The sequence below is a fragment of the Hypomesus transpacificus genome, chromosome 21, assembly GCF_021917145.1.
Source record: "Hypomesus transpacificus isolate Combined female chromosome 21, fHypTra1, whole genome shotgun sequence".
NCBI lineage: Eukaryota > Metazoa > Chordata > Actinopteri > Osmeriformes > Osmeridae > Hypomesus > Hypomesus transpacificus.
In genome coordinates, this window is record NC_061080.1 from 5,434,493 (window position 1) to 5,461,394 (window position 26,902).

A 26,902-nucleotide genomic window follows, 5' to 3' on the forward strand; every position below is an offset into this window, starting at 1 on the left:
TGAATAACAAGGAAAGCTATAGAATGGCAATATACAGTCACTAACATTCTTTTTAATAGTAGTATTGAACTTAACTTCTAAACAACATATGTATGTGTGCGACCACTTACGATTTCCCAACCAGTGCAAAATTTTACCTACAAAATACTTATAAAAATGTGTTTTTCCTTAATATTGTGCAGTTACGAGTATAATTATGCCTCGGTGTGACCCCCCTCCGCTGTGAGGAAAACAGAAGCTCAGTGACCACACTCACGTCACTCTGTCACCAGGTGTAACGAGGTGATAGCCACAGGAGGAGCAAGGACCTGATGGAGAAATAGGTCGGAGCATGCACTTCAAAATCATAATCCAAAGGAACTGTAACACAAAAAAAACAACAAAAGCAAAATAAACCAAGCATTGAAACATAGAGGAATAAAAAACAAATGCAAGGTCAATAAAACGGGTTCACAAAAGCAGACAATACAAGATAAATAATTTGTTCAAAAAGCTCAAACAAAACATGATGATGGACTGGTCATGAGAATTGTCATGCATTGAACAGTACAATGGAATCCTTTTGTCAGAAAGTGGTCAGAATCAGTTTTAGACTCTGGTACTTACACTATATTGCCAAGAGCATTCACTCGTCTGCCTTCACATGTGAAATCTGGTACTTTCACTATATTGCCAAGAGTATTCACTCGTCTGCCTTCACATGTGAACGTGAGTGACATCCCTTTCTTAAACCATAGGATTTAATATGATGTCGGCCCACCCCTTGGGAGCTATAAAAGCTTAAACTCTTCTAGGACGGTTTTCCACAAGGTTTAGGAGTGTGTTTATGGGATTTTTTTAAAATTCTTTCAGAACTGCATTTGTGAGGTCAGACAGATGTTGGCTAAGGCCTGGCTCTCAGTCTCCGCTCTAATTCATCCCAAAGGTGTTCTATCGGGTTGAGATCAAGCCAGTCAAGTTCTTCCACACCAAACTTGCTAATCCATGTCTTTATGGCCCTTGCTTTGTGCACCTGATTTCAATGATTTGGATAGCTGAGTGAATACTTTTGGCAATATAGTGTGGGGGGGTCAGATGGCTGAGCAGTTAGGGAGTTGGGCTATTAATCAGAAAGTTGCCGGTTTGATTCCAGGCCGTGCCAAATTACGTTGTGTCCTTGGGCAAGGCACTTCACCTTACTTGCCTCGGGGAGAATGTCCCTGTACTTACTGTAAGTCGCTCTGGATAAGAGCGTCTGCTATATGACTAAATGTAAATGTAATGTAGTGTATTTGTTTACAAAGGTCTCTACAATACAAACCCTGTTTATATAATTCTGATATGTAAAGTACTGTAAAACCACATTCCTGGTGGAATCTATATTTTGCATAAACCCTAAACTATTAACGTGTATTATGTGACAACGGGTCTAAGATAGAACATTAAGTTGTGAGGATCTCATAACACGTGCATTTTACACTCTATTTCTCTAGCATCTCGAGACCTCCTAGCATTGCACAGAAATGAAACAAACATCTTAAAAGCATTAGAAACGCTGAATGCGTGCCATACTTTGGTACAAAACCACGCACTGTTATTTATTCTTCACAAATGATTTATTCAGAGGCTCTGGGAGGATCCTTCCTTGTTACTGAGAATACGTGATGAAGCAGCTGGGACGGCCCTTTTCACGGAATCAACATCTTATGCTTAGAATTCGGTGCTAACAATATGGCTAATATCTTTGCGCTAACTTTATGCTTAGTGGTTCTATTAAAAAGGCTATGAAACATCCCATGGGTACGGTGAAAGTCATGTTGGCCTGGGGACACTTAGCCACCCACAGACCAAACTGTCTATGTGTAGGGGAAGTGCTGTGTCTGAGAGAGATGGAGAGAGAGAGAGAGTGATGGGGGGACAGTATGAAAAACTGAGGAAATGCAGGAGGAGCCAGAGCCCTGTATTTATCACGAATCAATGAGCTGAAGCTGACTCAGCTGTACTGAGGAAAAGGAGAAAAAAACGAAGGTAGAAAAGGGGGAGGGGGGAGACAGCCGGCCTTGCCGGCCTTGCTGGGGGCCATTGGCCACTGACGCATGCAGGCTCATCAAATATTCATCTCACGCTGCTGTACTCCCAGTTCTAGCAAGGGATCTGCACTGAAAACACTGACAGAGCTACAGCCCGGAAGATGACAGAGGACAGAAGGGAGTAGTGGAGAGAAGGGGAGGGGAAGAGAGGGAGGGGGAGAGGGAAGGGAGGAGAGCTGAGACCGAGAGAGGAGCAGGTAGTGCCCTTGTCAGAGAGATAAAGGAAGGGAGATAAAGCAAGTAGGGTGGAGAAAAAGATAGGGAGGGAGAAGTGATGGGGTGAGTGGTCGATACGAATGGAGTGAGTGGGGACGTGTGAAAAAATAAACTGGATGGTGCTGGTGTTCAGCTGGAGAGATGAGAGGAGAGAGAAAAGAGAGGAGAGAGCTGAGAGAAAGGGAGAGGGGAGTAGACACTGCCTGGGACTGAGATATGAAGAAAGAAAAAGAGGAGAAAGAAGACAGAGGTGAGAATAAAAGAGGAGAATTGGAGCAGTAGACAACACTGTGACAGTGCTTGAGAAGGAGGGATGGGAGGAGTGAAAGGGAGGGAAGTGAACACAAGAGGATTGGCCAGACATTAAGAAGAGAGCAGATACTGCCTGAGGAGGAGAAAAGGCAGGATGGAAAGCAAAGTAATGTAAAAAATATAAGAAATTGACAAGAGAAGGGTAGAATGACAGAAGAAAAAGATGAGAGGATTGGCATTGAGACAGAAAAGTGGTATGTGAGCAGAGAGGCAGAAGGAGGTACAGGAATGTGAAGACAAGACTTGGAGGAGTTACTGTACAACTAGATGAGGAGTGCCTCTAATGATCTAAAAGAACATTCCACACGATAGCCAGATAACAATAACTTTTTATACACATCTCTTGTGTGTGTGTGCGTTTGTGTCCCTGTGTGAGTAGCATGCAAGACTTTAGAGAGAGGCGAGAAGAGAGAGATGAGAGAGGGAAAGAGAAGAGTGTTTAAGAACAGAGGAGTTTATTCTCGTCAAGGCACTCCCAATGCAGTCCACCAGATTAGTTCCAGTAAGGCGTTAGCTAAGACTTAGATTACCATGGAAGCTAACAACAAAGGCCAAGGATTAGGATAAGAGTAACAATGCAGACATTTTTTTCAATCTATTTTCACGGCTCAACAACTGCTCTTTCAATGTCAAATAGATAGCATTGCTTTTCACTTGAACCATTCACAAAAAAGAGTGATGCTTAAAAGTGGACTTCAAACAGCGATATGATGAAATGACTTTAACATCAACAATAATGTCTCATTCATTGTCATAAAAAGCACAACATAGTGTGAAACATTGTCACATGCCAAAAGTGATTCTATTTCCTAATACTTTTATTTCAAGCTATTTTAGGGGGACAGTTAAATTCTGAAAAGGTGAGCTTGTAACATCTAAAGCTATTTCGGCAAAGGGAGAATAAATGACTGACATATATTAATTAAGGAGCTGACACTTTCATTTACGTTTTGAATCTTAAACGGCAGGCTCAGAGAGTTCGACGTAACTGCTGTCAAACCCTCTCCTCTTCATTCAGGTTGGGCACATCTAATGCGCTCTCTAATAAATGAATCCACTATTGAATGAACTGCACTGCAATGCACCAAAACCATACTGTGTCCTTATGTAAACAAACAGTAGCTCAGTGGCTCCCTAACTTATTTGAGCTGCGGAGTGACTCACTTGGAGTTTTATAACAGTTAACTAACAGTCAAACCAGCTGGGAACGAAGATTTCCTTAATTATGACTTACCTTTGACAGTTTTTACAATTACACTCAGATCTTTAAGGTGTCAAACACAAGACATTTGCAGTGACCCTTTGTATAATAACGATTAACACCATGAATATTCATTAAGAGCCTTGACTAGCTCTTTATAAGGTTATAGGTACATGCAAAAAAGTACAAGACATCATCTACAATCTGTCAAGCGGCTACAGTTCAAAATACATCCACCAGAAATGTCTTATAACAAGCAAGAATTGGCTTTTGTATTTTTTGGGAGGGGGGGCGGGGATCTAAATATAAACCTCAATAATTACACAAACTCACCAAAAAACGTAACAATTAAATTACAGCACCAGCCGAACCATAGGAAACCAGAGCTGACTTACCGGTCGGACTTCCCCTGTGGTGTTGGTGTATTGACGAGCAAGGCCGAAGTCTAGCATAAAACACTTCCTGTACGTTGAAGGCAACCTTCCCATAGCAAAGTTGGACTGGAGGAAATAAACATTAAACAAATAGACATGAATCAAAGATCGAAAAACATCAAGGGCTGCTCACAGTAATGTTATGTATCAGCCAATATAACATACGCAACTTTATTTATGTGTAATTGCCCTTTCACAGATGTACTAAACCCAGTACTTTTTAAAGATGTATGAAATCAATCAGACTATGATGTGATGAATACATAATGCTGATGATCGCTGCACTGAATAAGAACAGGTTTGTGAGATTAGTGTTGTATTAACCGGTAGTGATTAATACATCACTACTGGTTATATAGACCTGATAAAAATAAACAACATATTGAAGAGTCCAGATTGAACCAGACTGAACCAAACATACGTACTGGTTTGATATCTCTGTGCAGAAAGCCAACAGAATGGATGGCCTCTATCGACTCCAGGATCTGTTTTCCCAGACGGAGGGTTGTGCTCATGGTGAAGGTCCCTCGAGGCTGACTCCTTCTCAGGTCAGCCAAATTCCGCCCCTATCGACCCCCGGGGAAAACAACAGGTCAACGGTTTCATTTTACAATTTGGAACATCAATCAGGTCAATAGCAGTACTTAATTTACATTAAAGTGGGTAGCTTGGTCAACTTAATGCAATACATCAAGTCAAGACATATCATGTCAGTGTAATGTAAAACTACTTTCTTCTGAATGAAATAAAGTGGTGAAATATGTTGACAATGTTTCTGAAATATTTGCCTCACAGTACTATACCTCATATACTGTAGTCTTCTTGATAATTAGGTGTAGTGATAGATTAGTTTGTATATTGTGTCTATTGTGGTTTTTGTCATTTGTATTCACGTAAAGAGAAGCAGTCAGTAGCCATTAGTTTTTATCAATAAGGGCTGGTATATTGATTCACTCACCTGAAGTTGCATCACCACGTAGTTGAATTTGTCATTTCTCCCACAACCAATAAACTTACATACATGGTTTTTACCTGAAACGATCAAACCAATGTTAGCAAGAGAACCTCAACACTTGTGCAAAAAGCAGCTCTATAATCTCTCTTCTCCTTTATCCATAAGAAATTATATTAGAAAAAAAAGGATTGAATTCTATCTTGGGATTTATTGACTTTTAATAGTTACAGACTAAATTGTGTATGAATTAATATAAATTGTATTATGTTCAGTGAAAGATCATTTTGCATAAACTATAGCTCCACAAACATAACATTTGACACATTTGTGAAGTGTCTTTTCTGTGATTCCTCTATTTTTTCTGACAGTGAATACCTACAGCGCATGCTCAGTAGTGCAAAGATAATCATTGTTCATCAGGCACCATTAATTTTGATGATACAGTATCCTGCTAATTTGGATAGGACAGAAAACATTTGTTACAGTTGGTTTCATTATTTATTTTACCCATAAATGTGACTTAGCAAAGAACTTTGTGTGACACATCCATGGTGTTTTCTTATCAGGTGTCATGTCTACATCAGTGCCATGTAACTTGTACACATAAACACACATATTTATAGTATGTACACATGCACATACCAAACACACATGCGGCATACATGGGCACTGGTGCACAAGCACGCACGCACACACTCACGCACGCTCACACGCTCACACAAAGAATGACAGCTTTTCTTCTACAACTCGACAAACGTGAAATACTTCTGTGTCGCTCACATGTTTTTGAAAGTCCCCAAGCTGGCGTGAGACAGCTTGCAAAATGATAATTCTCCCTTTCTAGTATGATGACCCCCAGCCAGTGTGAGTCATTTGTGTCCCCTGCATCTGGTGTGTGTTTGTACGTGTGTGTGTGTGTGTATGTAAGTGTGTGTGTGTATGTAAGTGTGTGTGTGGGGGGGGATGGGGGAAGGTTGTGTGCGTGTATGTAAGGGTACCACCGAAGAGGGACTTCAATTCCACGTGACTCTGGTCACGTTCACAGTGTTAGTGCTGCCTCAACCAACAACCAACACCAAGTGAGTCACATCTGATCTGCATGTGCACACAGTTTCAACTACTCAGTTCTCCATCTCTCCACAGTGTTGGTGAGTTTCAACCAAATAGGTAAATGTTTATACAATGTTAGTTTATATTAGCTTATGGCCCATCATTTTCCATTACTTCTTTAGGTTTAGTGCACTGTTTGCATTTTTATGTGGACTTTACTTTCCTAGGTAATCTTGTATTTAAGATGTACAAGCCCATTTAGGAGAAATATAGTTTCACTAATATTAAATAAATAGGAGTCAGTCTGTCTGTTCCAGTTTTCCTATGCTAATTGTTTTGGAGGAGAGGTCTGATTCAATAACAACGTGAAAAATCGGTGTTGAGCGGTTCACTATTGATTTATTCGAGTCAAAGCTATTCTTATCTTACCTTCCAAGCAGAAATTATGGACGTTGTAACATAGTGACAGATCTGTTTATATGTTGCTTTCCCTGAGCAACAGAATTCAATAGGTTTAATGTACTGTAGAAGCCCACCACAACATTCAAAGACAAACAGGCAGGCCTAAAATGTTTCCACATTGACCCACTAGACAAGACCTGCTTTCTTAAAAAAGCTTTGTGCAGGAAATGCTGTATCTTGATACAGAACCCGCTTTTGTATTTTAGGTTAAGGGTTATTGACATACCTTTTTACCAGTGAGTTAAACAATAAATCTAATCTATTTGAGACCTATCATGGTTTTATCCATTTGTTTGTTGCGGATAAAAACTACTTTTTCACTTCACCTGTTGTAGAACATTTTCATAAAAATTACACATCGGATTCAACAACTGGTTAACTACCAATCAAAAAACACTGTGACAGTTTCTTCCTAGGTTCAGCTGGTTAGCTGGCAGCCATTATAAATGAGTTATGACTCTAGAGGCCATTATCAGCCCTAGTAGCTATAACTAGTGAAAAGTGTGACTGCTCTTTACTCCGGAGTTGATGTTGTTTTTTTACAAAGGCAACTTGGCACAGACAATGTCAAGGACGGGCGACAGTAGGAATCATAAGGAGCTGGCACAGAGTTTGTCGACAAAGCAGTAAAGGTCTGTCCTCTGGCCTCACCCTGCAGTTTCTTTAGGACGGCCACCTCCATCTTCAGGACCTGTTTGGGCTGCTGTGCCGACTCCACCTTCAACGCCACATTCTCCCGTGTCAGCAAGTCTAAGGCCTCGTAGATCTCCCCAAAACCTCCCCCTCCAATTTTCTTCAGCTGAAAAGGATGAGGATGTAATGTTTATTGGCATTTGTTTATGGACATTCAATAAAATTAGAGGATTTAACATACGAGCATGCTAGCAAAAATGGAAACCACAAAAAAATCCACTGTCTTCCTAATTTGGTTTTGCATGATGGTAATTGAAATCTGAGTTTCCAGATTCCTTGTAACAAGCTAACGTTTTTTCTTTACTTATGTGTAATTTCACAAGGACTATATTGACCTGCATTCCTTTCATACTTCAACAGAGTTCTAACATTTGTTTTTATGTCCTTTATAATATCACTTTTTTGAAATGAACAGATGCCCTTGAATTCACAAAGGTGGTTGTTATTGATCAAATGCCTGACAAGGCCTCCATCCATTGTGGATGCGCTGTTAGCACGCTGCACCACTGCGTCTGAGTCTCACTTTGCTGCTTTTCAGCAAGAGCTAAAGTGCTCATAGCCATCGTATTATTGCTTGACCATGACAGCCAAGTGGCCGAGACAAATTGACCACCCATGCGCAAGCGGCCTCTTCTTTCATGCGCCATGCTTTTGGTGTGGAGATCTGTCGATTCTCGATGGTTTCTGACAGTGTAGTTGAACGTATCAAGTCAGCAGAGCAGTGACTCTGCTGTTACACAATACCTTACTTCCTTCCCAGGCCCAATCTTTTCATAGGCATGAGTTACTGTAAATTGAATAGTTTTAATGGCTGATTTAATGGGTGAATGGCTAATGTCAAGGAAAACTGTGTGTTTCACCATACACTGTCACTTTTTTCCCCTTTGTTCTAGATGTGCTTGGATCTTTGATTAACAAAAACTGCTAATGACAACAACATTTTCACACATGCAAACTCACCACTTTCCATCGATCCTTGACCATGCAGTTGGGCGGCAATATGTCCGCCTGATCTCCAGCCCCATTCATGTTGGCGTTGTCCTGAAGGCCAGGCACTAGGCACTGCATCTGCCAGCCGGACAGAACACGAGCAGCTCCCAGCTTAAACGAGCCATTTATCTGTTAAAGAAAGGGGGGGGGGGGTTGTGTAGGACATACATAAGTGTACTGTATGTTCCTTCTGCAAAAGACCAAGCCAGGCATCACATATCGCACGCAAAGCAAGAAAGGGGTTTATTAGAACAAGCCATTCCTAGTGTTATCTTGGGCCACTGCAAGGGGAAAGGGAAATGGTATTTGCAGTTGTTGAGGCAAATATCATGGACATAAACAATGGTGACTGGAATTAATAGTTGTATAGAGTCTGACACCTAGAGGAGAAGACTGACTAGATATTAGGCAAGTGCTTAGAGAAACTGCAGATGGAACTGAATTATGTGAAAGAATAACTACCAAAATGTCATTCACCTTTGTCCCTACAGTACCAATAAGAGATTCCTTTCGTTAAACAAACACAGTGGTGAAGTCCTAACTGAGGTATGCATCATATGTGCAACTTGCTTCTATGCCCTCAATATAAATCAAATACAAATGATTTACAGATGTCACAAAGAAAGACATGAAGACCAAACAAGCACTACACTTAGTATGCTGCCTGGAATTGTTTGTTAACTAACACATTTAACAACTTTTTTAATGTCTCCATTAAACATGTGCATGTTCAGATAATGTTTAAAACTTTTGAAGATTTATAACTTATTCAAAAACAATTAGCTAATTATCAACAGCCGCAATACCCAACTATAAAGAACAAAATCATACTTTAGGACGTTTTTGAAGTCTAGATGCATCAATGCACTATTTGTAAATCCAAACACTTTATTTGACACTCACTAACTCAAATGTATGGTTCAGCTTTAGGGTCAACAGTAGCATTCAAGTGATGCATGTAAGTACTAAAACCATGCTACTCTGCATGCAGTGCCACAGTTCATTGGTTATCCATGCACAGCTCAGCTCAATTGGGAAAAAAGTACTTAGTCATGCCCTGGTCAACGCTGTTCCAGTAGACTTATGTGGACATTCTTTTTCCCTTCTCCGATAGAATAAGTGGCAAAACAGGATTTAGCTGGGTGAGCGAGGAGGGTATTGCCAATGGTTATGTCTTTAAGGCAAGAACTGTCATCCCGCACCAAGACCGTTTTTCTAAACATTTGCAGTGCTACTGTTGGGAGTGCCTCCTGTTGTTGCCTAATTCCTGTTGACTACCCATTAAAGTATAGTCACGAGTGTCTAATTTTTGTTTTTACAGGACACTCAACAACATTAATTCTGACTGCAGTTACACTGCAAATGTAGTGAACTATGGTGCTCTCAACTTGCTTACTTCAAAGCCACAAGAACCAGCAATACAAACGCAGTTAGAGTGAGGCGGGATCAAGCAGATATGACTGACCAATAAGCATTCAGAGTAAGAGAACGTGAGTTCACACTGGAAGCATTTCCCCAATTTGACTCACACCTTTCTGTAAGTCAATGCACCTGCTAGGGAATACTGCACTACTGCACAACTGGTCAACAATAGGATGTTAGCTAGTTTAGTTTCTATTGATAGTCTCTAAGGAAATGGTATGTAATTCAGTTTACTTTCCAGTTGGGTTCATCCTAGTGAATAGACTACGAGAAGCATGTGAAATATTATGAACACATGGGGAAATGCTGCAAGTCTTTCCTCCTTTATTTCAAATCATATTTCAAATCGAGGATTCTTTTAAGCAGCATTTTCATCTAATTTTCAGAAGCCATTAGGTGCAGTGATAAGTTAAGGCAAAAAAGGAAAGACAAAAGCTGTAGTGCACAATTTGCAAATAGTGAGAGACTTGATATATTCCAACTAGTTACAGGACACAAGTACGTTTTGCTGTTCTTCCTCAATGAAATACAAAAAGCCTTAGGAGTGAGGGAGTTTTTACTCAGCGAAAAGCCAAGGGTTTGCATTCAAGTTTCCCAGATCTTTAAAGCGAATCATGAAATTACTTAAAGTCCTAGGAAAGGGGAGCTGGCACAGCCATTTTGTGTTCAAACTGGTGGATATAGATGCAGCCACATTTCCAAGGGACTTTGAAGAACACATAAACCTCTCACCATATTTAAAACCTCTTCGAAAACCTTACGTCTGAGAAAAAATCCTGAGCTTGACAAATTTAGTCGACGCCAAAACCTTCCTTTGTTAGCCTACAATCCAAGAAAAGTCAAAATACAGAGAGGTTTGTCACAACTGCTTCCATGACATTCACCAAAGTGAGGTTTGAAGATATCGTTGCACTATTTGGCGAAGTGTTGCAGTTTATTTTAATTGACACAACATTTAACGTGTATATTACACATTTTTAACAAAACTTATAAAGAAAAACATGCTGAAACAACAACAATTACACAGGACTATGAGAGTTGAATAAAAACGTGAATGGACCAGACAAAATATATCAGAGCTACATAATGTTTCAAGTGAGGGAGACGACTTTATGTTTAGGCTACAGCACAGAATCGACACTGTCTTGCTAGACTTACCAAAACCACCATTGATTCACGTTATTATTTTACTTAATTAATCCAAATGAATAAGAAGGGTATATCGTAAGTAGGCCTAAATAAATGACTTAAAAATGTTGTAGGCTACATCAATTATGCCTAAGCAATGAACGTTTCAACCACCACTGATGGATTTTAGGTTATGAGGCTCCAACACCACAATATGCCCGATTTTCTACAGGCCCACTTAATTTCAGTCCTATCCCAAAGACAATCTAGAGTCTAAAGGTTGTGATGTCAACCATCCTTTCATTAGACGCATGTCGTTACCTGGCGCAGAGAAGGCACGTTAGTCTTTTCCGTCTTTTTGGAATCTTCATTTGGGATTTTAAGGTGGCACAAAACGTCCTTCAAAGTCAAAGACAAACACTACTTTTCCTGTATGATGAACCGATAAGATATAGCTTAAGACTTGGGTTTGCAGTGGCAACAACATATGATAAAATCCGTTGCAAGGACTCTGGTAAGGACCGCGTCAACTTCAACATCTCTGACGTCCCATGTGAATGTGAATAGTGGGGCTTTCTTGTATTGTGGTATGATATCCAAGACAAAAATCCAAACCAATGCAATCTTTTACCACAAAAGAAGCAGTTACAATTGCGCGCTTTGTTAATTTCGCATTTAAAAGGTTATCCTTTCACACAAAAAAGTATGTATTTTCAAATTGTAATTCACATTATAAGTATCTAACAAAGGTTGTTTAAAATCCTGCAGTGGACAAGTGCAGGGCTTTGTTTGAATTGCCTTCAATGTCAATGTCGACGACCGAAATGTAGGCTAGTTGAGGCTACTAGTATATAGTTCCAATAAGGCATGCAAAGTTATTTTTGATATCTCAGTTTATAATACGGCATTTATCCGCAACGGCTCTCGATCCATCACATTCCACTTTTTGTCCGCACTGCAGCGCAGTCTCATGTTAGACAAGAGACCCACCTTTTCGTACCACGTTTCAGGCGAGAGGTGGCGCACGCAACACCCCAAATGATGAAGGGGTAAAAAAACAAGAATTTATGCTTGTCCCACCCTACAAATAATCTACCCCAATGGCAGTATTTTTCTTATCTTTAAGCATACTGGATAGGTGTTAATTGGGCCTATTTAAAATTCATTAAATATCACATCTAAGTAATGGGCGTTACATTAAAATTGACAGACCATACTGAAAATAATCGAGCTAACATTCCAACGTGAATCGCACGCTGGGATTTCCAAACGGACGCCCAATACAATTATAACATAAAAGCACCAGCACTTCTATTATGAATATCAACTTAAGCAAATGATTTCATTTCATATTAATGCATGTACATATACGTTCAATCTCATCCTACATCATGTGGGCCTACCCAAGAAACAATAGGTTTGCAAAGCGACATTTTCCTAAACCTCCAATGCTGTCGAGATTATGTAATATGGAAGCTTTCTTCTTACCTAATTTTTTCCGCCGACATGAGATAGAAGTCGTAAAGATTTTGACGAGGGGCATTGTTTTGCCTCTACGGTCAAAACCATATAAGGAGGTTCGCCCCGTGCACCGCCATTTTTACAGTAGCATCCTCTTGCTTGTCTCCATTCGCATCCCCAGCATCAGCATCATTTGCCAACAACGCACTCCCTCGTTCATGCACGTTTCTATGGCGCCCGTATAGTATTTTGAGGCGGCAACACCGCCGCCTACTGAAAAGGAGTGGAGCGTTTCAACAGGCATCCCACAAATGATAGTTCAATTATGCCATGAATGCACACAACCCTCTCATAACGGAAATATTATTGAGCCGAGTCAAAAGTCTTCATCGGTTTGTATTTAGCAAGATTTACCTATTGCAACAAAGATACCTTATGGGGAATTTCTGTTTTCTCAAAATCTCCTTCAAACTTACATGCAGTATTTTGTTTCATTTCCACCGATGAAAAAACTATTCTGATTCTGTTACATAGCTACAAGGCACTTCAAGGTTCAAGATATTTACAAATCAAGATACTGACCGAGTTTAATTTGAAAGAGATAAATATCACATTGAAGAATATTACCCGTTTACAGCTTATCGCGTATAGAAACCTCTAAAAATATATTTCATAGTATTCATATCAAGTATTTTATGTTACATATGGAATGATACATGATATATATAAGCATCTATATTCATTTCAGTACAAAAGTGTAAAGTTACATAGAGTATTTGGTGTTCCCTTTTTCAGCATGGCTATACATAATCAAAGGAAGGGTTTGAGAAGTTCAGGTTTGATGGGTTGTTAGGATCCTCATCTTCTTCAAAGTCCTCAGGGCTCAAGTCTGCTTCAAACATCCTCTGTAACAAGCCGTCCACAGTTTTGTATCCTGATGGAGATCAGCCAATGAATGTCAGTATGATGAACTACGATCATCCAGTTACGTTTACAACAAATGATCCTGTCTCATAGCTTCATAATGGCTTGCTGTTACTGGTTAGATCATGTGAAACAGAAAGCTCAGTCCGGCTCTCAAAAGCTAGTATTTGCTGTTGTATTTTTGTTGTGTGTGAGTAGTGTTATAATTGGTATAAGCAAAAATTGTAATGTCATATTATTCAAACACATGCCAGTCATGTGATGCAAGGCAACGGGGAACACTGTAAAACACAATGGGATTTTGGAGCTTAGCTTACTGTTTGAGGCAATCTTAAACATGAGTGCCGGTTTGGCCTTTGTAGATTCTGAAGTACCCATGTCATTGTCATTTGTTTCCATTGCATCCACCAAGTTTTCATCTGGCCCGTCCCTAAGTGGAGAGAATCTTTTTATATTTTAACTTCATTGTTAAATGTTTTATGTTAAGTAATAACATTGGGAATGAAATGAGTGTGTGTGAGTTGTTGTACGTTTAACTACTAAGTAAAGTAATACATTAATCAAGTTGAAACATTAGCATTGGAAACAATAGAAATATTGGAACCTAGTCTAGGGCAATGAGATATCTGCAAAACGTACTGTTCAACACCCAGCCCCAGTTCCTCAATTTTCTTTTCCAGCGACGTCTGCAGGTGGCTTTTGTCAACGGTGTATTCCACAAAGAAGGCCTCAAGTACAAAGGCGATGAAGATACTGTCAAGACATTACATTAATTCAGCCAACTTGTCAGGATAGACTCATGTTCTTGTGAAAAGCAATTTGGCAAAGAGCCATTATTATATGGAAAAACACTGTCCAAAAATGATGGGCTTACCAAACTCCTGGTCTATGTACATGTGAGATACTCTACATAGAAACGGCCCTTTTTAAGTGCAAGTAAATGTTTTTGTTCTTACTTGATGATGATGATGACGACAACAATATGGAACAGGACAAAGAATATTCTGGCTGATACGTGAGTGACAGCAGTATACCCACTGCTCAACAGTGGAACCCCATTAAGGAACTGCAAATGAAGTTTTCACTGAGAACTGAATTTACCTTCATTAAAAGCATTTCACAGTTGTGAGTCTGATTTAGTTAAAATAAATGGTTACGATAATTTAGATGTCAACGTTATTTTTCTAATTGACATATTTCAACTATATGAGTCCGGTTGTGTGACCATTCAATTTAGAAAAGCACAAAACAGACAACTGCTGACGGGTGGGAAAAAAAAGGTTTGTCAGCAGACAGGCTAAACAGAATAACTACGACCCGTTGTTTCTGACCCCATTTCCTATTTACAGATTTGAGTTTTAGAAAAAGGATATCATGCCACTGATTGACCACAGTCAGCTCCAGCAAAAGAACAAAGGAAGAAATCACATTGTTGAAGTTGTTCTTGCAGTAGTTGTTCCTGGCAAACGCCGTGCCCTTGAGAAGGGGGTTCCCACAGTACTCCTTCTCAGGATCGGTTGAGTCTTGCGGAAAAAAATGGATTCTCCCTTTGAATAGTTCCATTCCCACCATGGCAAATATGTAGTAAACAACCTATGAAACAAGAAGGAGGTAAGTTTGCTATACGTTTTGTTTAGGCCTTTTTTACTAGTGCACAGTGCCCATGATGCAGTCGGTGAGTAAAATGCCAGGCAAACACACAAATACAGGTCTATAGATAGTGCACAGTGCCCATGATAAAATGTGTGTCACACACAGATTCCTGGAATTATAGAAAAGGCACAGTTCCCATTATGATGTCGGTAACACACACATTTAGGGAAATATAGATAGATAATGCAGTGCCCGTGATGCAGCTGGTGATGACAGTTCTTCTCAGTGGCTTTGGTACCTATATTTCTCAATCATAATTGAAATTCTCTGTCATCTCAGAAGTACTTGTTCAACTTCCACATCTCTTCTACTCACTTATGCACATCCTAAAAGCAATTTCTCATTATTTTAAACAAATATCCAATGCTCTGGTACATTCATGCAAATATTATGCATGTTCGTTACCAGGCTCCTACAGAGCTAGATAACGACCCTTTTATTTGAATCAGGTCTATGCCCAATCTATGCCCACCACTAATTTTAATTTTGTGCTATGCAATGCTGTAAAATAGTCTTGCATTTTCTGAATCGCATTCTCATAAATATGACATGACAACTGACTGAGGAGACAACATTTGTACAAACATTGTTCCTGTCGCTATATCCATGCCTTAAGAAACCGACCAAGGAGGCTAAAGTGGTAGGAATAGTGCCCATGTCCGTAATGCACTCTGGTGATTATAATGTCGTAGTTGATTTGGTTTTGAGAGTTCTGTGCACATTTGCAATGTGCAGGTAGTTTTGACATCAGTAAACACATTGATTTATGTAACAATCACTGATCTATACTGAAAGTACCCACTTCATATTGTCGTTCTGTTAGCTAGTCATAAACCCTTTGAAAGCAGCACTGAAAACAAATTGTAGCTAGAAACCGTCCAGCTATACCTGCTGAAATATCCCATACTCTTTAAGTAAGTTCTTTTAGTTAGCCAGCCAGTATTTTAGCAGTAAAATTGTCTTGGATTTTCTGTATCATATTGACAATCAATAATATGTTTCTTGTGCCTGTTTTTGGCTTGCAATATCCATATTGTTTCGGCTTGCGAGAGCTAGCTTAGTGCAGCTCAGTCAACTGAACATGGCCGAGAGTTGAGAGCAAAGCAAGCTAAACTTGTAGTAAATAATTTGGGGAAAATTATTATCCAAACCACTGCACTCCGTTGGATTATAAAAAGGACACCTGCAAAATATGAACTTTGCAGAGTGCCCGGTTCTTGAGATAATCATTGGATACTAGCTGCCCTAAAATCCCATTCACACAGATAAACAGACACACACAGAGATTCCTAGAATTATTAGAGATATGAAAAAGAGAGAGATGACCCAACAATCTTATGACCTCAGAGCTTCAGTTTAGCAGATTTATGAAGTCAGTAATTAAATGCAGCTCATACAAAACATCATAAAACTGTGTAAGTCTAATGTTGCATATACACTACTGTAATTACAATTAGACTCTAACCACTTACAACAATGAGCTGTCCAAATGTAAGTATAGTTGGCCCGATCTTGATGAGAGTGTTGATAATGGCACGGAACCTGTTTAGGAAGATAATAATATGAAGAAGGTTACAGCCTCACAGACTTAGGTTTAGGCATGGGGGCTATGATTGTTGGCAAAGATGTGGACATTCCAACTCTGAATATCTGCTCCTAAGCAGACGTAAAGTTCTGACCTTTCGATGCTATCCACAATCCGTATGAGCCTCAGCACCCTCAGGATGAAGACTATGTCCAGGATCTGACGGCTAGTGTACCCTCCAGCTGTGACAAGGCATGTTTACGTCAATGTGATAAATCCCAAAAGAGATATTTAATCTTCTGAGCTGTTCTGAAATAGCATGCTGTGAGGCCATTAACAGTAGAGTTGTAATACAAGAAGACCATGCCAGAGTTTGGAAATATACAAAATCAGGGTTAGAGTTTGGGTTAACCCTAAACCTACCAGTTGATTCACTTCCCCCCCAAAATACCCAGTCAAATTCAAGCACAATACCTCTACCCCTAACAGCCAAATAAAGCAGAATATAGAATGTAACTTCACACCACGGACCCCTTTAATAGCCAGGCTTGCCCACCACAACCACAGCGTCCACTAGAGGCAGAATAGCGGGAGGGAACAGCAGGGTTTATGGCCTTCCTCACCTGGAGAAGTGTGCTCATTCCAAACCTAAATGTCCTGACATTATAAATCTCCTACACCCATCTGAAGGGATTAGATAATATTGTAAATGGTAACGTAGAAGTTCTTCGCTTTAATACACAATATGCCCTTATGAATTTGCCATTTAAGTTTATGAATAAAGCTTGGCTTTCCTATATTGTTGGGCAAAATCAAGGGTTATGTAAAATAAAGAATTAAACAATTGTTTTTGTAGAAATTACAAAACTTTGAAGTTTGACAAAGATCCATTTATTTATTTATTTTTTACTTCAAGTGTGGTACCATATGATAACTTTCGTGTCACAGTGTTCAGAACAAAAAAGTCAATCATCACTTTGTGTGTAATCCTCACAAATGATGACAATGACAAACAGAGTACTCACATGACTTTACGGCTGAATTGATGACCGTAGCAACCAATGCAGAGATGACAATGATGGTGTCAAACCTGTATCAGTTAGAGTAGGCTAAATCAACCACAATTTAACATGTATTTTTCACGTTTATCAATGAACATGAACAAAAAGGGCATAGATAGATAACCTATCATACATTCTACACTTAACGTTCTGAATGCAATTCAATTGTAAAACAATACATTTCATACAATGTCTCAAGTTCTCACCAGTTCCAGAACTGATGTCTAGAGAAGAAGGTGCGGGGCTCAAAGGTATAGAGTTTGAGGAGGATCTCCAGAAGGTAAAGAGCCAGGAACCCCCACTCTGCGTTGGATATCAGCGGGTTCCCCTCATCCAGACCGATGAATACGGCATTTACCAGGATGATCAAGTCATAAGTGTAAATAAACACCCTGTGTGGAAAAAACACATAAGGTCAGCATGTATGAGGACATGCTCACACAAGTAGATTTACAGTTATCCTTTTAGCAGACACATTTATCCAAAGTCCCTTACAAAGTGTGCATTGAATCTGCAGGAGGTGTGTGATTTGAACCCTTTATACCTTGTACAGATTTAGGCTGAGGAGGATTCAAACCCACAATGTCACAATTTAGTGTATTACAGGTGGGTACAAAACACATTGCAGGAATAACAACTTATCAGACTGAGGCCTAAGCCACTTATAAACACTTACTGGCATACATTATAGTGCCCGCCCACCCACCTATGCACGCAAGCACTCATCCTACACTCACAAATGGATATGTTTACACAAAGTAATGTGTGGGGTTGATGGTGGGAGTTTCCATGTCTGTGTGTACATTTTTACACCAATAGGATGCCAATCAAAGCCAATCAAAAGCCTAAAGTTTTTTGAAGAAAAATATATTAATTAAAAAAACATAACAAATAGCTTAACAACTACAATTAAAAATTAAGCCAATTAGCCCAACTGAAATTAGGCCCAATGGCAAAAATGAAACTGAACCACAATGAAACTGAACCACGATGAAACAACCACAGAGGCAAACATTATTCTCTAGTCCTTCACACCAAATACTTCCTCCAGTATTTTCTTGTTGGAATAAAATGTCAAACTCAACATTGGACCAACATGATTAGTTCAAAGTAGGGATGCACCGAATCCAGATTTATGGGGTTCGACGAATACCAAATCCACTGGTTAAGATTCGGCCGAAACCGAATCCACTAGTTAAGATTCGGCCGAAACCGAATCCTTCTCCCATCTCAGTCCATTAACACAGTAAACACTTTGATGAAGTAAACAACATCCACAGCAGTGTTTTTTTTTTTACTGTAAAAAAAGAATAGGCAACATTATGCCAGGAAGACAAGTGGGAAAAACTATTTTGACAATTACCATATGCCTATGTTTACCCTATCTCAAAATCCAATCAATATCCAAAATATTATCAGACATAGCGGCTCCCTGACACCCGCAAATGCTATACAATCTCCAGGAAATCGGGGATTTTATATTTAGAGCGAGAGACTGTCCAATGGTCATTTCTGGTAGATAAAGGTGCATATCGCGCGTCCTGATTGCGTCTCGGGTGGGGGTGGACAACATGCGTCCGGATTGCTGGGGGGGGTTAGAATGCCACCTCCCAGAAATGAGTTTCTGCAGGTTAGGATGTCTGTATAGAGGGTTTTCACCGACACGTCATCAGACCGGAAGTCGCCATCTTGGAGGCACTCCGCATCACAACAAAGCACTGGCACTGAAGTATATCCCGAACGTCAAGGAAAATTGTGAATTATTGCTGTGTTTCAGGTTGTACAAATAGGACAGATCGTGAAAAACATTTGGTATATTATCAACTTCCAAAAGTTATTAAAAACCAGGGAAAGGAATGCCGGAGGTTTTGTCAGAGGAAAGGAGGCGCTTGTGGTTGGCAAAGCTCAACCTATATCTACGAGGGAAAAAACACGTTTGAGAGTCACTTGGCTACACCTTGAGTATTGCAATGATATCATACAGTTAAGGTTAAGTTGGTTAATGACTTTATTGCATTACTTACTTTGGCCTTCATAACACAACGCTCGTTGATAGCACTAACTTGTTACTGCGTCTCCCTCACCCATCCACACACCATCTGGTATAGGCCTCCAAATCTTTGTAGGATTTAAGGTCTTCCGCTGTGTATGGGCTCGGCGAGAAAAACAGGTTGTTGACTATATCGGGATATGCAACTGAAGGAAAAATCACCGGGTAGTCACGGATCCAAGAAGAGGGATCTAACTCGTAGGGATCTGCACCGCCAATAAATCGTAATTTCTCGAAATATTGTGCCTTTTCTTGTGGTCCGAGTCCTTCCCTCAATGCCTTTGCATCTTGGACGCGATTTGACGAGCTTTTCGGTTGTTTAGATATGGCTATATTCACTTAAAGTATCCAAAGCGCACAATACTCCATGCACTCCTATCAGTTTGTTTCGGCCCACAATGGCCGCGCATCCGGGTTACCGCCTAGAACGTGACGTCAATGAAAACCCTCTATTAGCCTTTCAGATTTCTTGAATTTCTTTTGTACGTTTTATACGCAAATGATTTAACAGCGGAGATGTTGTGCATTGTTTAGCGTCCTTGCCACCACGAGACAAATCGGCATTGCATATTGAGGATGTAGCTCGACTTGAATCGCCTTCTTTTGACTGAAAGTACTGCCAAACAACACCTTTTCTGCTCACGAGTTCCATTTTCACTTTCTCTCAGCCTACTGCATTGACCACCTACGTAAACACCTTCCTGTAATCAATGGCAGCGTCATTATTTCGACCAGTGTAGCGCGCGTAGTGCAAGTGTAGGGTTCGGGTTCGGTGGGAAAAAAAGTTACAGTTCGGCCGAAACCGGACCCCGTCAAAGAGCCCAATATTCAGCCAAAACCGAGTCCTGGATTCAGTGCATCCCTAGTTCAAAGGCATAAAAACTGCCCTCCATGTGCCAAACCCTCCATCTCCCACAATCTCTCAATCACCCTGGGATCATCAACGATGACCCCTTCATCCTCTGCCAGGAACCTCGGGGTGACCATGGATGACGAGCTCTCCCTCACGGCCCACATTGCTGCGGTCTACCTGTTGTGTAGATTCACCCTCTACAACATCCGGAAGATCAGGAGATACCTATCTGAGCAACCCAGCTGCTAGTCCAAGCTTGTCCTCTCCAAGTTGGACTACTGCAACTCGCTGCTCGCCGGTCTCCCAGCATGTGCAACCCGCCCTCTCCGGAGGTTTCAGAATGCGGCAGCCCGTCTGGTCTTCAATCTACCCAGACGCTCCCATGTTACCCCACTCCTTATCTCCCTCCACTGGCTTACCATCACGGCCCGTATCAGATTCAAGACTCTGGTACTGACCTTCCGACTGGTGAACGGGACTGCACCCGACTACAGTCTCTCCTCCAGCCTTACACCCCGACCCGCCACCTACGGTCTTCTTCCGACAACCATCTGGTGGTCCCACCGCTCAAGAGTGCCCAGTCCCAACACAAGCTCTTCTCCTGTCTGGCCCCCCAATGGTGGAATCAACTCCCCACCTCCATCAGGGACACTGACTGTCTCCCCACCTTCAAGAAAAGGCTCAAGACGCACTTGTTCCGGGAGTACAATGGCACTTAGGAATGATTGGCTGGACCTGATGTTAGTTTCCCCCAGGATCACAATGACTCTTATTGAGAGACTGTTGCTCTTGTTAGTTTGTTGTAACTGTCTTAAAATTATTGTACTCGCTGTGAAATATATGATTGTTGCTTGCTTTTTCCACAGGTACACTTTTTAGGTTCTTGCTGTTTAACTGTAACTTCCTGTCTAACTACATGCTCTTATCGTTTTTCCCTTTGGGACTTATTTGTTGTCACAATGTTTGCTTCATGTTTGGCTACCCGCAATGTTTGGGGATATCTCGTTGTTATGATCAGTGACCTATGCACTTTTGTAAAACTCTCTCTTGGAAGCCGCTTTAGATCGTCTGCTAAATGCATAAATGTAAATGCTTCACACAGAAAAAAGCAGTGTGACCCCCGGACAGCCATGTTCTAGCCAGGCTATATTTAGAGGCTTGAATGTAATGAGTCACGCTGGAAGGTTTATAAGTCACATCTTTTATAACCTTTTGAAAGTAAAAAACATTCTACAACTCACCCAAGGACATAAAGTGCGTACAAAGCTCATTGCAAAGGCAATAAAGGACTTTTTGCCATGGGAATTGCAAAAAAAACCTAAGACCATGCGGATCACAAATCATGTCTAAGTTCAGCAAATGGTTTCCCAAAGCAAACTATGGTTGCCCTCTGAAAGCACCCTATTAGAGAAGCGAAGAACTAAATTAATCCAATCTCAACTTGCTATTAAGTATTTACCATATTGCTCCCATTTGACAAATCATTGGTCCCCCCACCCACCCCAGTTTGATCAGGGTTGGGAAAGACCTTGGGCGAGCCATACCGGTGCTGGACCATGCGAAGTAGCAGGCGGCTGGGAGAGGAGAGGTAGAGGGAAGGCAGCCAAGTCTCTAGGGGATGGGGCCTAGACTTCACAGTGATAACCTGGATATTGAGCAGGTCCGCCAGCTGGACAAACATCACTTTGCCTGGGAATTCATCAATTTCACAAATTTTACAAAATGTTGACACATGTAGTGTGGGATAGTACATAGATACAAAACAAGCAAATGTATTTCCTCTTTTGTACTTTTATGTTGCTTTGTATTAGTAATCAATTAAAATGCATAAGTCACACGGTACTGAAGGTCACAACTACTGACCTATGCAGCCTTGGTTGCCGTCATCACAGACATTCCAGAGAAGCTCCCTGTGGGCGTTGCTGATATCCGGCTGGACCAATCGTACAAGCTGGTTCCAGCAGGCCCGAGTCACCACTGGCTCCTCCTCCCCCTGTCTCTCCTGCAGCTGCCCAAACGCTCGCACCATCTTGTGTCTTTTGGTCCTGACCAGCTGCCGTACCTCTTCCTGCAGCCAGACAATGGTAGAGAGTGGGTTGGTATGCTTTATGATATTGTCAAGCATTAATCGTGTTTAGTTTGCTGACTTCCTCAAACAGTCTGTGAATCTTTCAGCAGCCACATCAGCATCAATTAAAGAATCATGTTCTCCACAGAAGCAAGCAAACCAAAGTAGAGTGTGCACAAATGTGTTCACTTTACCTTTAGGTACTTCTTGTAGTTGTTGTAAACGACCGCCAAGAAGACAGACATGAAGATGTAGGTGTTGATGAGGATGTAGAGAATAAAGAAAACAGCAAAGAGAACATGGGAGTTGTATGCTGGCATCCTATGAGGACGTAAACAAGAAGGAAATATCAGTGTTTTAAAATGTTACACAGACACAATATAACTAAATGGCAGATTAACAGATTTACTTGTAGGTAATATAATCTCTCATTTTATAGACGAAACATTCATGTAAATTCAACATTCTTTCACAATGTACTGTAGCTATGTCCTGTTTTGTCAAAGCAATATTGTCATTTATAATCTGGCAGCAAGACACTGAAAATCCATAAACACTCACATGATGTCAGGACTGTTGGCAGTGGTGACAAGCACGTAAAGATCAAAGACGATCTCTAGATAGTTGGTGAAATAGGAGCTTCCTTCAATTGTTTTCAAGTCCCTGGAGAGACAAGTGGGAGCACATGATCTGGTTTACATCAATTGCAACAATGATAACGCTGCTTTTTCCCCTGCAACTGACCATCTGCTCACATGTTAAGAATTGGTCCAGGGTCAAATTCCTCTGATCTGATCCTGCTCATGACTGTCTAGTGATTAACTAAAATTGGATCAAGATCCGTGTCTAGCTAAATGTTTTATAGAAAAGTGTGCAATGTTCTTTTATTCATATTATTTTTTTTTTACACACAATTTTAGTCATTGGCCAGACACTCTGAACTCTTGGTAGTGTTGTAGGGAAGTGCCGCTTTATATTGGACTACGGAAACATTTTTGTTTGTAATTTTATTTTAAATGGGTCTTGGCTCAACAATGTTATTGAACATGTACTCAGATGTTTAAAATACTGATGCACATTAGATATTTCAGTATTCAGTTTTTAATGTGAACAAAAAGGTACAGAAGAACTGGTCTTCACTTCGTTAATATGGGGTATTCTATGTATATTAGTGAGACTAACATCTATTTAATCCATAATAATCATCCATTTAATTCAGGTAAACATTAAAATGTTGACAATTTCAGCACAATTCTGCATTTAAAATAGGATTCCTCAAAGATACACAAAGTTATGGTGTGAATAACATCATTACATCACAAAGAAATTATTGTAGAAGAATTGCAGACTTACCTTTTCCCAAACAGTTTAAGAGCCATGAGAGAAAACATCAAAAGACTGAACATGAAGAGCAGGAAAACATACAGGATCTGTGGCAAGGCATTTCGGATGCTTCTGAAAGCTCTGCGAAGCTGAAGGGAAAAGAGGAAGGTAGAGAGTAATAAAAGATAAACAACGCAAAATAATAAATTCATGAATAGTTTAGCAACTGAGCAATTGAGACAAATACAAGTGCTCATTCTGTACAATGACTACAAATATAATATCACATACTAATAATTAGATATACAAACTAATGTTATTGTGTGCCACATAACAAGCATTGAGTAGTTATGTTTTGCCTTTAGAAATAAGTTTTGGGACAACCTTACAACAACCCAAGCCAGTGGATGACTGTCAATGATTATTACCTGTCGTCCTTCAGTTACATTGACCAGAAGGAGGGGTCTCATAACTCTGGACCATCTGACAGCATGAAAGTTTGAAGATTTCAGTGCTCCGTAGATAACCATGTCAAGCATGGTAAGCTGAGAGGGGAGACGGTGGAGGGGAAAATGACAGGTTTACAGTCCATACACTGTATGGCTTTCTTTAGAAATTGAAGGATTCAAAATGGTGGTAGATGATACATAGTAGTTATTGCATTTAGGAAATTGCCTAAGATGAAAAGCTTTTGAAATACTATATAATAAATGCAAAATGTAAATGTAAATAATACAACACAATAAATCTGTGAATGCCAGTGCTCCACAACTGTCCTCTGACACGTAATCTTTCTTTTACAACAAACACATACAATAAGCCACAGTCATACTATTGACAGCTACCACTATCTGAGAATCTGCAGTAGCAAGCAACACAGTACCGTTAGCATGCAAGCACTACCTTTTGACTTCAAAATTACTTACAGAATTCAGAGTAAAAGTATTTTGCTAACAAGGAGAAAATAATTGGAAACGCTGACTCAGAGAAAACGTAGGCTAAAGGTTGTTTCACAACAATGTGCTAAGCACTCCTCAGAACATTATCATACATGTTTAATATTTACTTCAAACACCCCATGCTAACAGCAAGTATTTGCAGTAAAGGTGAAACAAACTAACACTTGAGGAAATTCTTACTGTTACTGCTTTTTCTTACTAAAATGTATTGGCACATTTAAATCAAACCTGGGTCAACTATTTGAAGAATCTTTGGTGCAACTGATGTAGCTCACAGTTTTGTTGCAGTGGGTAAGCCAAATCGGTACTTGCAAATACGAATTGACCCCAGTACTGTTTCAAAAGCAAATCATATACAATGATACAATGAATAATACTTTTTGTATATATTTGCTATGCTCCATCTACCAGGGCCAATGTCAACACCCATACAGTAATGTCAAGTTTAACCTACTTAATATTCTTAATCTGAATTGCTCTTGGAAGAAAATACTACCAAAATGATGACTATGATGCAGATGTTCTTGGGGTCTTTCCAAAACTTTTGCCGGGGAATGACTTTGGCATAGTGGACAAGACGAGCTGTAAAAGCCAAGAGACAGACAAGCTCGACCACCATGGTCACCTGTGGGCAGACAAAAGGAAAACAAACATCTGCTAAATGACTAAATGCAAAACGTATTTCTGTTTGTCTAATTGTAAACCTGACAGATACATAGTGGAGGCTTGTAGGCTAGCTAACTCCCCCAGGAATATTTCCAACTTCCCCATACAATAATGAATTGTGTTCAAACTCAGTCACAACAGAAACATGCTCAATTTAGACTGATATTTATCTTAATGACTATTTAAAACCTGTTTGTTCAAAGGATTGGTTATGGTAAGTGGTATGTATACAACATGATTACACTGTACCCATATTGGTACAGGAATGACAGCAGGGTCCTCAAAGACAGCCAAAGACAGGTCAACAACAATGAAGGTGTAAACCAAAACCTGGAAACCCCAGTGGTTATACAGCATGTACAGCCTGTGAAAGACAACAAAAAAATCAAACTAGTGATGTTAGTTTTCAGAACTTATAATGCAGTGTAGGCCCTATGTTATTTACCCCCCACAAGATAAAAACGGTTTGAAATTGATGCAGCTCTAATAAAAGCTTCCCTACCTCACAGCTTGGGGTGTTGTGTCAAAAAATATGTTTCTGTTGTATTGAGCATCCGAAACATAAACGGCTGCCAGGTCAAAATCCTGTCACAGGAGATAAAAAGAGGACATGTTTGATTTGTGTTGGTGTCGGATGCATTGTGTCGGATGCATAATTTCAGCAGAACAAATATTATGGTTAAAGCCATCATTGAGCAATATTTTGGGTTTCAGAAAATGTTAATAGCTGGTGAATTTATGCACTCACAAATCGGATGTAATGCAGTTAAAACAAGGTAAGATCAGTTATCACACATGATGACATTTCCAGCAGGTTCCGTAAGCGTAAGCTATGCGCGTGACTCATCTGCCAAAAGTTTTTATGCAAATATCAGAATTGATACACACAACTAAAAGCTGGACAGAACAACAAACTGATATGCCACTACCACATTTGTTGTGTGAAGATGTTTTTTTTCTTCAGATTTGGCTTTTCATTTAGTACCGAGACTTTGAGACGGAGTGAACGCCAGCAATTGTTACAATGCATCACTTACATCCTTTGTTTTTCCATTCAAGATTTTAGAGGTATTTCTGCCGTTCGATAATTCCTTGACGTGTTGTGGAGCTTCTTCTTGTGCATCTAAGTCTTTTCTTGACTGAGACATTGTTTGAAGCGAAACACTTTTCTTACTTATGTATTTTTCACTCCTTTCATATAGCTTAACGATTCACTCAAACGAACACGATATCACTGTGCCCGAGAAGGAAGATCGTCTCTAAACTTCCAATTGTTTTCGTTCAGTCAGCTGCAGTTATATTCCTCTTGATGAATTACATACATAACTAACGGATTGGCCACAACTTTAGCATTATGTCCTATAAATCTAAAAGGTACATATCATTACCAAGTGATTCCCAAATTCATCTGAAATGCAATGCCATGA

The 26,902-nt window shown here is 40.0% G+C and overlaps 2 protein-coding genes across 2 annotated transcripts in view; both read right to left on the reverse strand.

Annotated features, from left to right (window-relative positions):
* ttbk1a (tau tubulin kinase 1a) overlaps positions 1-12,873 on the reverse strand; it is a 35,982-nt gene extending 23,109 nt beyond the window's left edge. Inside the window, exons 1-6 of the mRNA XM_047044008.1 lie at positions 12,421-12,873; positions 8,353-8,511; positions 7,351-7,498; positions 5,191-5,264; positions 4,658-4,798; positions 4,194-4,298 (exon numbers count right to left, since the gene is read on the reverse strand). Coding sequence (XP_046899964.1) covers positions 4,194-4,298; positions 4,658-4,798; positions 5,191-5,264; positions 7,351-7,498; positions 8,353-8,460 — 576 coding nt within the window. The 5' untranslated portion in view covers positions 8,461-8,511; positions 12,421-12,873. The remainder of the gene's footprint in view (positions 1-4,193; positions 4,299-4,657; positions 4,799-5,190; positions 5,265-7,350; positions 7,499-8,352; positions 8,512-12,420) is intronic.
* An 89-nt stretch (positions 12,874-12,962) lies between these two features.
* tpcn3 (two pore segment channel 3) lies at positions 12,963-26,900 on the reverse strand. Its single transcript, XM_047044009.1, has 19 exons — positions 26,513-26,900; positions 25,978-26,060; positions 25,725-25,839; positions 25,306-25,434; positions 24,279-24,395; positions 23,881-23,999; positions 23,089-23,190; positions 22,722-22,848; positions 22,323-22,527; positions 22,004-22,148; positions 17,763-17,948; positions 17,521-17,585; positions 16,650-16,737; positions 16,443-16,512; positions 14,691-14,910; positions 14,274-14,364; positions 13,957-14,070; positions 13,635-13,747; positions 12,963-13,327 (listed from the first exon to the last, which is right to left on the reverse strand). Exons 1-19 carry the CDS (start codon positions 26,621-26,623, stop codon positions 13,194-13,196), a joined length of 2,334 nt encoding a protein of 777 aa, XP_046899965.1. The 5' UTR covers positions 26,624-26,900; the 3' UTR covers positions 12,963-13,193.
* Positions 26,901-26,902: the final 2 nt, after the last annotated feature.

Coding starts and splice junctions, on each gene's coding strand:
- tpcn3 (XM_047044009.1), bottom strand. CDS start 26,623: ATGTCTCAGTCAAGAAAAGACTTAGATGCACAAGAAGAAGCTCCACAA. Junction 23,191..23,880: donor CTTAAACTGTTTGGGAAAAG/GTAAGTCTGCAA, acceptor TTGTCTCTCCAG/GGACTTGAAAACAATTGAAG. Junction 22,149..22,322: donor CGGCAACCAAGGCTGCATAG/GTCAGTAGTTGT, acceptor ATGAATTCCCAG/GCAAAGTGATGTTTGTCCAG.